This window comes from Vanellus vanellus (genome assembly GCF_965231255.1).
Source record: "Vanellus vanellus genome assembly, chromosome: 5".
Classification (NCBI taxonomy): Eukaryota; Metazoa; Chordata; class Aves; order Charadriiformes; family Charadriidae; genus Vanellus; species Vanellus vanellus.
In genome coordinates this window covers 32537453-32548939 of record NC_138910.1, presented here as the reverse complement: position 1 = coordinate 32548939, position 11487 = coordinate 32537453, and the positions used below count along the sequence as shown (strand labels likewise).

General features: G+C 44.1%; 1 protein-coding gene across 1 annotated transcript in view; it reads left to right on the top strand.

Annotated features, from left to right (window-relative positions):
* Positions 1-11487, top strand: part of PLCL1 (phospholipase C like 1 (inactive)) — a gene marked incomplete at both ends in the record, with an annotated part of 211220 nt that overhangs the window by 184612 nt on the left and 15121 nt on the right. The window contains one exon of the mRNA XM_082483560.1: positions 3098-3207. Coding sequence (XP_082339686.1) covers positions 3098-3207 — 110 coding nt within the window. The remainder of the gene's footprint in view (positions 1-3097; positions 3208-11487) is intronic.

The following is an 11487-nucleotide window of genomic DNA, read 5'->3' as shown; positions in this document are numbered from 1 at the left end:
GCTGTCTGCTCTGCCACAGGTTCACGCTCCTTTTTCAGGATGATGGAAATCACCAAAGTGTCTGTGATACACAGTTCAGTTTATCCACACAAACTCCTCTTCTTCACTTGTTCAGGATAGCAGGCTAGACTCGGAACTGGGACGTGTCTCCTGTAGTTTCCACTGATACATAAGAATAAGCCCTGCTAGAGAGATGAGAGTCCACATTTGGCGGTGGTAATCCTCTACAACTAAATCCATCAGTTTTCGTGTATCAGAAACCATGCTGAATAAATACCCGCAGTGTCTTTCTATTAGGGGTTTACACTGCAGAAATTAAATCTGTTTTCAGTCCATTTAGTTGTATAGCTGCACCTTTCCTAACCTATAGCAAGCCTTGAAGGTCAGCAGTGGAAACACTTGTTACTGCATTTAATTTGTATTCTTGGGCATAATATTCTGGGACCACAGCAATCATAAATACTATTGTTTCTGGTAGGCATTTTTGGATTTGGCAAGTGACGCAGACTACAGCCATTTGCTTCTGTTAAATCTAAATAATAAATGAAACCAATGTTTTGTAGTATATCTTTTAATTAATCTTTTTAATTAGAGGAAATTTGGAAACTGTTTAACTGTTTAAATGCTGTTAACAACAGCATTTCACTGATTTTTATGTGGTGCAAGAGCAGGGTAGAACCTAGTACTTGCTCTTTGAAACTCAGAGCTCTGGAGCCATGCTGGCACTGTGGTAGCAAAGGGAGGAGAGGCAAGCAGCTATGTCTTGCTGGATTTCATGGGCCTTATCTTGTGTCATGCCTTGGCTTCTGTCTATCTGCATAAGCAGCATAAACATCTGCAGCCCAAAGCCTTCATTGGGTGCAGAGGGTTTAGGAATGGGACAGTGACAGGAAAATGCAGCACCAGGGGTATTTCTAGATGGTATAATTTAAGAGCAATACTTTGCAGTAAATTACGCGGACCCTCAGCAGCATCAGCCAGCTTTCTGCCCACCCTGTGCTGTGCGCAGAGAGAAGAACCTGCGATGCTTGCCTGGGCACTGGCATCTTTGTGAGCAGAGGGAGCTGGAGATGTGTGCAGCGATCATGATGCAGGACTATGCCACCATGCTGACCATGCCAGGGCTAGAGACATATGAAGTGCTCTTCTGAAGCCTCAGGATTTAGACAGAGGAAAGGAGTAGGAGAGAGAGGATCCCTCACCACGCTCAATTGCCAATTAGTTTGTTGCAAATGTTACCCAGGCAAATTGTTAAATAACATTTTCAACGTAGCAAGGTGAAGCACTCAAAACTAACAGGTGTTAGAGGTACAATGGCCTGTGACATTGTCCTTCACCTCACCCCAGTCCTGCTCCGTTTGAACATGTACCCACCAGACCTCTGCTTCACATCATAGCCTGTTTTTGTCCAGGCTACCTGTGCCACAGGGTCCTGCCTGCTCCCCCAGATGACTTCTCAGGTAGCTGGTTTTATTGTTTTGTTTTTTTTTTTTTTTTTCACGTGCTCAGCAGCAGCTTGGAGGACCAAACTGCTAAATGTTTCCATTGGTGCTCCTACCTGCCACCTAACAAATGTTCACGGCTCCTTCTCTCCAGGGCAGCATTGTCTTCAAGTTGGAGTTGGGGAAACGAGGTCCAGAGGGAAAAATAACTAAAAGGATGCTGCATAAAGGCAGGGCTGTCCACGTGGAGCTGGGCAGCGTTAACCTTCATATTTTTTTGGAAGACAAAGCAAGTCATTTGAAGGTTTTCTGGCACTTACTGAAGTGAAATGATTTGTACGTCAGTTGGCACGAGGCACACCTGCAGGAGGATCTTGCTTGGGGTGCAATTATTTAGACTGTTTCCCAAAGGAAGTGCTGCAGGAGCTCTGCTACCCTAGACATGCAAAACTTGTTGAGTGGGCGACGTTTTGAAAAATAAACAGTAGAGAAATCTTGCGTTGTGTGAGGTTGAACGGCCTCAGTGTTACCGAGCTCCTGGAGTTGGTGGTGCAATGCAAGAAGAAACCTATTGTTAGTCTTCCAGGAGTGCTTCAGGCAAACTACGCCAAGTGCAAGCCTGCCTTGGGTTGTCGAAGGGCTGACTCCTTCAGCAACCCACTACACAGCCCTCTGCATCTATTCTGTGCACATGTTCTCTCGATGGGCATTTCTTTGATGTACTTTCAATGAAGCTTGAATTTGCAAGTGATATTTGCCTTAAAACATTAGGGGAGGGAGAGTTATGAAACAACTGGAGATGGAGCTTGGTTTGTTCAGCCAGGATGGGCTTTGGACATTTTGGAGTGATTTAGTGCCAATGTGGCCTTTGTAAGGTACAAATTAAGGGAACACAAGCAGCTCTCTCCATTTTGTCTCTTAATCCGCACCAGACTCAGAGAAATGTTTGCATACACTGTGCAAATCTTGCAGAATTGATGGGCTAATTGGACTTGTTAAGGTTTTTAATCTGCTCCCAGATTTCCTGAATTCTTGTATCCAGCAACAGATTTGCAGACATTTGCCACAGAAACTAGCAATGAAATGTGACAATTCCCTAGGCTGTGGTTGAAAGTCTCAGTTCTCTGGGCTGCAGAAATAGCAACCCTGTGATTAGTGGTATGTGTTTCTGATATAAATTATCATTGTGAAGTACAAGGGCTTTTCCATATGACTGTGATTAAGATTAATGAGGAGCTGTGCATTTGAGTCTGTATTTGCTGTGCTGAGCAGGTACCTTCCACGTCTGTCAGACTGCCTTCCAAGGTACAAAATCATCTATTCAAGGAGAGTGACAAGCCATTGCCTTTTGTCGCAATATTGCCAGCAATGCAGACTGCAAGCAGAAGCGCGCTGGAGGAGTGTTTGTGTGGGGACCAGGCATGTGCCTGTGTGGGACCACCAGCACTGGAAAGGAGAGTTGCATACAAAGTGGAAGCACAACCACAAGATTGCACGTGACCTTTTTATTCTGGAAGATGATCTTCAGGATGGGGTCATAACAGGCAAGGGGGAGAAACAGAGAAAGAGGTTGTAGGAATTACCAGCTGCGAGGCTGAACATTTTGTAAGCGAAATCAGTGGTGCAGTGGGTGATGTAGCAATCTGTATTTTTAGGAATGGAATTCCATGAAGAGCTTCATAACCTCGGGACAAAGGAAGGTTTGAAAGGAAGAAAACTAAGCAAAGCCATTGAGAGTTTTGCATGGAATATCACAGTGCTGAAGGTAAGCACAGAAAACACCACCTTGTGTCTCCTATTAACTCTATAAGCAAACCTTTGCTCTTTTAGCTCATCTATTTGTTCTGTCTTGCTAATACTGAAGCAACATTTTGTTTTAATGGGATGGGTAAATTACCCCCAATTATTGAGATCTATCAAATATATGTAATTAAACCTCTTGTTTGAAAGCTGTAGAAGGGAATTTGTCTACGTCTGGACAAAAGAGGAAAGATAGCTTGTGGTTTGTATCCCCAGGAACCTGGTTTTGGTTGTCTGTTCTGCCCCATACACCCTGAGTGTGACCTGTGTGGGATCACCGTGTGTCAGACACTTGTTTTGTAAAATGAGGACTAGAGCATCGCTTTGGGAAGGGATGGGGCCGGGGGTTGTGTCATGAAAGAACACGAGGAGTATTGTAGATCCTGCAGAAATATCAGGTTGTGTTTCAAAAGTGGAGCATTATCCAAACAGCTAAAAAAGAGAGGGGATGAAAATCCCTCCATCCTGGCTGCGCAGTGACACGCTGCTCAGTGAGCACGTTACTCACCAGGCATTAGCTACTGGTTTGGTGCCGACCAGCCACAAATTGCCACAGTAGCTGGATGTCTGAGCCTGGGTGAAGTTACTCAGGGACAACCGAAGATGGAAAGAGATGATCTGGTGCAGCCATAGCAGACGGCAGGGAGAGGACGTGAGCCAAGCATTCAGGTTGTTAGCATTCAGCTCACGCCTTCTTTCACAGGCTCATTTCCCACCTTGCTCTGATAGATCACACTTTGATTTCCCCTTGCTCTCTCCCTGCTGCTCCCTCCTTCCAGCTCCCATTAAGCAGATTGCCCTGTCTGACAGTGTCTCCCTGTGACCCCCCAGTGCCTTTCCCTTCACTGGTGTCCCAGAGCGAGCCAACTGATGACAGGGAATTTTTACAAAGTTCCTCATCAAATATACACCTAAACGTAACATGCAACAGTGGTAGGAAGAGTAATAGGAGTTGCACGTTTCAGTGTCGCGGAGATGGAAAGAACACTAACATGTCCCGAGCAGGAGAGGGGAAAAAGGAGTTGGGAATGAGGCTGAGGGGCAAAAATGCATGGGAGAGGCCATTGGTAGTAGAGAAGAGTTAGAGAAGACCTGAGGGACACCTGTGGTTCCTCGTGTACCTTGATTCACCATGACAGGGAAAGTGAGTAATGGAGTCAGTGTCGACTCAGGACCTCTGATGAAAAGGCTACCAATTCAGACGTGATGGAAGGGACTGACCTTTTCCACACAGCATAATTGAGGCAAGTAGCTAAATAGGACAAAAAAAAACCCCAACAACCACAAGGCAGTTCTGAACATTAATCTAAATGCCTTTAGCTGTGCTAGGTAAAATAAATGTCTCGTGCTCAGAGACACTCTAAACACGGTCAGGGTTACTCTAAACTTTTCCATTTTTAGATGTTTGTCAGATGAGAAGTTCGAACCTATGAGGGTGACCTGTGATTAATGAAAGTACAAGTAGGGTATCAGAGAAACATTTTCCATGAAAAATAATTGCGGGTTAGCACATATTGTCAACATACTGAAAAGCATTTTGAACATCCAGTCAAGGTCAAGGAATAATTGACATGTTTCATTTCTAAGCCGCAACTTCTTTTTTACCTTACTCACATAGTAAAATATTAACAGAGTTTGGGGCAACTACCCAGAAGTATAAATGCACATGAAACACCTTTTCATTCTGACTGACGTCCAACTCAGCTATGATATTAGGCAACTGGAAGTGTGGTTGTCAAACCTCAGGTGTCTGATACAAGACTGTCAGTCATCATTCTTATTTTAATCTTTTTTCTTTTTTTTTTTTTTTTCCCTTAAGGAATACTGTATTTCAGTGACCCTGCCTGTAACAAACTTATTTGCTGGTTACAGCTGCATCTTGTGTTTGGCACTGACACTCCCATCTGTGCTGGTGAGAGCTCCCTAGGAGGATTTGGTGATGGGAGACCAACAACCCTGCCCCACTCGAGTAGTGTCCTCCATATGTCTAGTGTCAGGGTGGTCACTACAAATGTATTTCACTAGATGTTGGTATAGTGCTGGAAGAAAAGAAAAAGAAATAGCCCATAAAATCTCACAAATGCATCAGCTGCTTTACACTAGATGAGGTGAGTGAATGGCACAACGCTGATGGGAGAAAGCCTCTTCGTGTGCTTGGGGTTGTTGGAGGCAATTACATCACGCGGCAGTAGTCAGTTTGTGTGAGGTGCCCATGAGCAATAGCAGGTATTACGTTGTGCTTGTGCCTGCCAGGTGATTAATAGTCTTTTCCTAGGCTAGTGAAGCAAAGGCATATTTAATTAATGTATTTCTTTTTAAAGACTCATTGCAATAGGTAAGCTTTGAATACAAAGATGCAAAGATGCAATAAGAAATTGCTACTGGCAAAATCATTAAATAGTTAGTGCAAGATTAAAGTATATTTTATAAATATCGTAACTGTGGGTATTCTTCATGTTTAAAAATGCCCTGAGGAACTTTTTAAGAGGTACCTAATGAAGATGAATCAAAATAAAATGTCATTTTCTTCTTTATAAACGTAATTACATATTAGTAATACCCACTAGAAGGACAAATTGTTTGCCAGAACATAAAAATGTTAGTAAGAACAGGGACTTTATGACTTGGTGGCAGTCAACTTTGACATCTATGCTTATTTTTAAAATGTCACATCTTCTTATTTGGTCCCATGTCGTGTAAAATACCGTCAGGCTTGCAGTCAGTAATATTGAGAGGCACAACATCAGTACAACAGACAGAAGAATCATGTTCCCACAGCAATACTACAGGAATGGTTATGGCCCCAAATTTAGTCTTGCTTTCGTTTTTATTTCCAAGCATCACCGTCTCTGTGCCTCTGTTTTCCTTTCTGTGTTTAATTACATGCCAGTAAAATGCAAAGGTAGCAAAAGAAATTTTGTGGTTGCCACCTCATGGGACCATGGTGCTAGGAACCATTTGTTTTGTCCTAATGAGCACGCAAAACTGCTTGGCTTGGCTGACCCTCTCTTTTGCATCAAAAGTTCACAATTCATTTTCATGAGATATTTGGCCATTTTTAAAACTGGTGACTATCTATTTCATGGATTGAAGTGGTTCACAAGGGTGCGTGGGCTTGTGCTTGTTTCTTCCCAGATGCTGGTGTTCCTCCTGCCTTCCCCTGGCGAGGTCACCTCCTCCCTGGCACATGTGGCCACTTTTGCAGGCAGGCGCGTGAGCTTGTCATGCCTGCGCTTGGAGAAGGGGGGTGCCAGGCATGTGAGGCAGAAGCTGAGAAGCCTCATTAGGGCAGTTCTGGCTTTGAGCTAACGAGTCGTCCTGAGAGCTGGGACACAACCTCTTGCACTCGGTTCCGCTGTAGAGCACTAGATGGCTTTCAGGTCAGGTATGCTCACATACGTACAGGCAGCATGCATGCAGGGCCAGCTCGGGTCTGCTCCCAGCCCTCTCCGCTGCCACCTCTCCTGGGGCCCTTCTGCCCACTCTGTCTGCCTCTCCCGTGGGATCTTGTCCCAAGCGTTTTCCAGTAACTGAGGCACTCCCAGCATCTGTCACATGTGCAAACCACTGATTTGATGACTGCTGTATGAGTTTTTGAGAATGTTTTGGGGGAAAAAAAAGTAATAACCTGCAAAACTGCTCTATTGCTGAGGCAAACCTGTCATGGACTAGCAGGAGGTGTTTACTTGGGCAAAGAAGTTGGGATCTGCCCGAGTCCCAAAAGCCTGGCAAGTAAGCCAAGGAAAGTTTGAGTGTGTTGACTGTGGTTCAGATTTATTGCTCTCACGTGGACATGCTTTGTCTGTCTGCAAACACATTTTGCTGGGCTATCTGTGCTTTGGTGGATCAGCACATACCAAGTCTAGGAACAATACCACCAAATACTTGCCTGCATGTTGATGGTAAACATCTAGATAGTTAATATACCAACAAACTGACTTATTTGTAGACAAAACATCAAAACACAGGAAGACAAAGATAAAGTGGCATTTACTGTTTTGGTCTTCTACTGAAGGGCAAAACACCCAAATGTTTGAATCTAGTCTCTGCTCTGAAATGCATTCATGTTTTTTTAAATCTTTTTTGCTGCCCATGATAAGATTTTGCCTCTGCTGCTATTAAGTGTGTTCTGTCTTACTCTCCAACTGTTAGTGCATACTACAAGACATCAAGTGGTTAAATTTTCAGGGATCATTTCAGCACCCATCCATGAGTGTATCTGCTAATTATCCTGCATTTAAATTAATGCTGATTAGATGTATAAAGAGAGAGGTTGCTGAATGCAGAAGGCGTACAATTATTAAATTGCTAATGTGGTTCACTCTTTGGGGGGGAAATCTGCAATTTTATGATGTAGTCATGATCAATGTTAGCTCTGGTGTAAGTAGTTTTATGCAGCAAAACTGTGCACAAATAGCACTTTTGGAGGATCATGTCCACAAATGACCTGTTTCTTCATCACAGTCATTTGTGACAATCAGCCTTCAGTTGCTCGGGAGACCTGCAGCATCCAGACCTCTCACTTGGGTAGCAGAGCACCAGTTGTGCTCTGTTCCTTGGAGAGATAAAAGCTGGATTTCTGAAATATGTACATACAGGCAGCCATATACTTATCTGGCTTTGCCTAAACTGAGCTGAATTTAGCATCACTACAAGATATCAATTTTCTTAAGGAAGAAAAGCAACATATCAGACTGTGATCATTATTCTGAAGTACCTTATGCGCAGTGGTACCACACAGAGTTGCTGCTGATCTTTCAAAGAACTAGGTCCATTCACAGCCTTAATGTAAGGATTATTGTAGCTCACTATGGGAGTGTTTTTAATGGGTAGTCTATAGTACTCTATACCATCTTGCACGTAAGATTTATTTGGGTCTTTTCACATCAGTCCTTTTTCCCCTAGTTAGGCAAGAAGCATGGCTTCGCTCCTTGGCATGCTGCAGAGTGGACAAAAGAGCAGCATGGCAGTATCTTGGGGACATTTCATGTAATTAAGCACAATGGTAACAATGTAATTAAGCACAATGGTAACAATATACAGTATACAACATCTACCAGATGTCATATAATTGCTGCCAAAGGATTTGCACAATTTACACTATTTAGATCTTAAGCGAGAGCACAGTGAATTCATGAGCCCCTGCTGCGTGCCATGTACCATATAATTCTTTCCCTGTAAGTGTCAGTTAGGCTTCCCCCTGTCCCCTGAAGAATTCCTCATATCTTATGTCCCTCCCTTTCCCAGCATATCTCTGTGGACATAAGTACATCGGTGCTTAATTTGTGAAACTGCCAAAATTGATGAAATATAAGCCTTAGTGACTTAGCAACAAATCCTTGAGATTTTTGCGGTCATCTTGTGACAGTAATAACCCAGCAAGAGCAGTAGGCAGGAGTGGTTGGTGTGGCATGGAGACTTCATACTTGTCTTTAAATGCAGGGCTCATTGTATTGTTCCGTGTCTACTCATCTCTAGATAAATATGTTTTGAACGGGGTTACCCTAAAGGCTCTTTTTCTGGAGAGGTTAAATACCTCTCCTACTGTCTAGTCCCCATGTTGTTTGCATTTCCTCTTAAACCTCTCCAGACTGTGTGCCCTGGCTACTTTTGAATGATCTGCTGCCCTACTCTGAGACCAGCTCAGCTGCAGCTGAGATTGACTGAGCCCATCAGTCTTTGATAAGATGACAGATTTTACAAACATATGAGGAAATGCAGAGCTGCCCTGATTATTCACGTAGTTACTAGATCAGGTTGGTCTCTTACATGTGAACTGAAGGACAAAAAGAAAAAAAAAGAAAAAACCAACACAAAACAGCTGGCTTTCTGAGAGAATGCTAAAAGGAAGGTGAAAAGGTCCAGCAAGGTCAACATCCATTTGTTGTTGTAAATACCAACCTGCTCAGCTTGAAGAAGTTTATTTAAAAGTAGAGGGAAAGGTGAGGGAGGAGATACGTTTAGGTTGTTCCTTATTGAGCGTGTGAAGAGTCTGGCGGAGTGGCATGGGAGTGTAACTCATTCCCGGACCCTTTGCAAGGTCTGGATGCAGTGGTGAGTGTGGTGGAGGCTCGGAGCTCCGGATCTCGTTAGGAGGGCAAAGCCTGTGCTCCTGGCCCTCAGGCTGTGCTGCAAGGCCTGTCTTGTCTATAGGGAGGTGTTTCAAGACTTTTCTGGGATAGGGGCATTTAGGGTCCTTTAAATGATACTGAGTTACAAGATAAGGAGGTAAAAGTGTGTGATTCGCATGCAAAGCTGTTTTGATCAGTGAATTTTGTAAACCAACAGAACCAAACCGTGTAACTATTAGATAGGTGGATCCTTCCTGTAAGTAGCAGAGTGCTATTCTCTGCTGATTCAGTTGGTAAATGTCTCCTCCATCTCTCCCCTGTACGGCTCACAGCACTGGCTTTTGCCTTTCTTGCCCAAGCCCAAAGGCAGGAGCCAGAGCTCTTTAAAAGACACTTTGTCTGGGTGGATTTTGTCAGTTGTTTCTGGTGATGGAAACTTCTCAAGTTACTTCAACAGTGTGTATCAGGGTAAAATGAGTGTAATCCCAGTCTCTCAACAGTACTCAGTTAATCAACTGGAATATCCTGTTCTTCTTGGCTGTCAGCCACCATGCCGAGCATTGCTCCAGGGAGGATGTAGTGAGCAGTCTCAAACAAGCACAGCGTGGCCTCTCTGGGTACCTGGCTGCTCCCTTTTGAAGTCCTAATGGTGTTTCTGACAAGGTCTCTGTTTTTTTGGCCAAGGAAAATTTAAAGACATGAATTGGATTTAGAGCAAATTAAGTATTCATGTGTGTTTAAAATATACGTGAAGGCCACCCAGGCAATCTTAAATCTACAAGTACCAAGCTTTTTCTCCTTCATTTTTTGCTTTCTTTTTACAAGGGCACGTAGCGATAGGATCAGGGGGAATGGCTTTAAACTAGAAGAGGGCAGGTCCAGATTGAACATTAGGAAGAAGTTTTTCACTTTAAGGGTGGCAAGGCACTGGAACAGGTTGCCCAGAGAGGTTGTTGAGGCCCCATCCCTGGAGGTGCTCAAGGCCAGGCTGGATGTGGCCTTGGGCAACCTGGTCTAGTGGGAGGTGTCCCTGCCTATGGCAGGGGGGTTGGAACTCGATGATCTTCAAGGTCCTTTCCAACATAAACCACTCTATGATTTTATGATTCTGTGAGTTTCTGAGGAGATGTGTTAGGGCATGGAGTCCCAGGATGTCGTGACAAAGAAGAGAGACTTTGTCCCATATTAGTTGGCTATTCCTGGGATTTTGTCCAATACTGGCACAGCAGGAGTGTTTCATTGCCTGGCAAGAAGCGATTATCCAGACATTCGGATCAGGCAGAGTCAGTGCTTGACCGTCCAGGCACAGGGATCCACATGTACCTGCACCTGCCTGCCTGTGTTTGTGATGAGCAGCACGCGGCTCCCACGGGACCAAGCCCAATTAATTGTTTCTGTTCATTCAGGGATCATGCACCATTTTCTGATTATTTTTTTTTTCTCCAGCCTTTAACAGCTATTTGGGTGTCTAGAAAACAGGACTGGAAGGGCATGTAAGAAGCTATGTGGTTCCTCCCGCTGCCCCAGTGCAGGATCAAACTGAATATTTATATTTAGCTGCTGTGGTCTAAGCCCTGCTCAAATACTTGGCATGGAGGGTGCTTTGTGTGAGGCTGTGGTGTTATTCATGGTGACACCCAGTGTCCAGGGTACCCAGGGACCCGGAGTCACTTGACACTTGGGGAAAGAGCTGACGGCCAGAGTCATCTGAGCAGAAATGTGGGTCTCTGCCATTTTTCTCACTTCTCTTTTCCTTCTTCGGTGCCAGGGCTCTGGTCCCACAGGTGTTTCACAATAGTGGGTTTAGGGACAAGACCCTCTTGCAATCTGTGGGACCCGAGAGTAGGACAGATCAAAAATGGAGGGTCACCAAAGTTCATCAAGAAAACAAGCGCTGTGAGCTGCCTTCCTCTGGTGTAAACCTTTTGGACTACAAAGTTCTGCATTTCAGATGTAAATATTATTCCTTCAGTTCCACTGGAATGGGTTTGTATGTGTGCAAACACACGTGCATGTATGTATATAGGAGGTGAGATGGGCCATCAAATATGTATACAGAACAGTAACTTTGGGACAAAAGAACAGATTCTAGAAATGGAAGATGGTATGAAAAGCCTCAAGTGATATCTTGCTTAGCCCATTTTCCTTCTATTTGACTAAAATAAGCCAGAGAG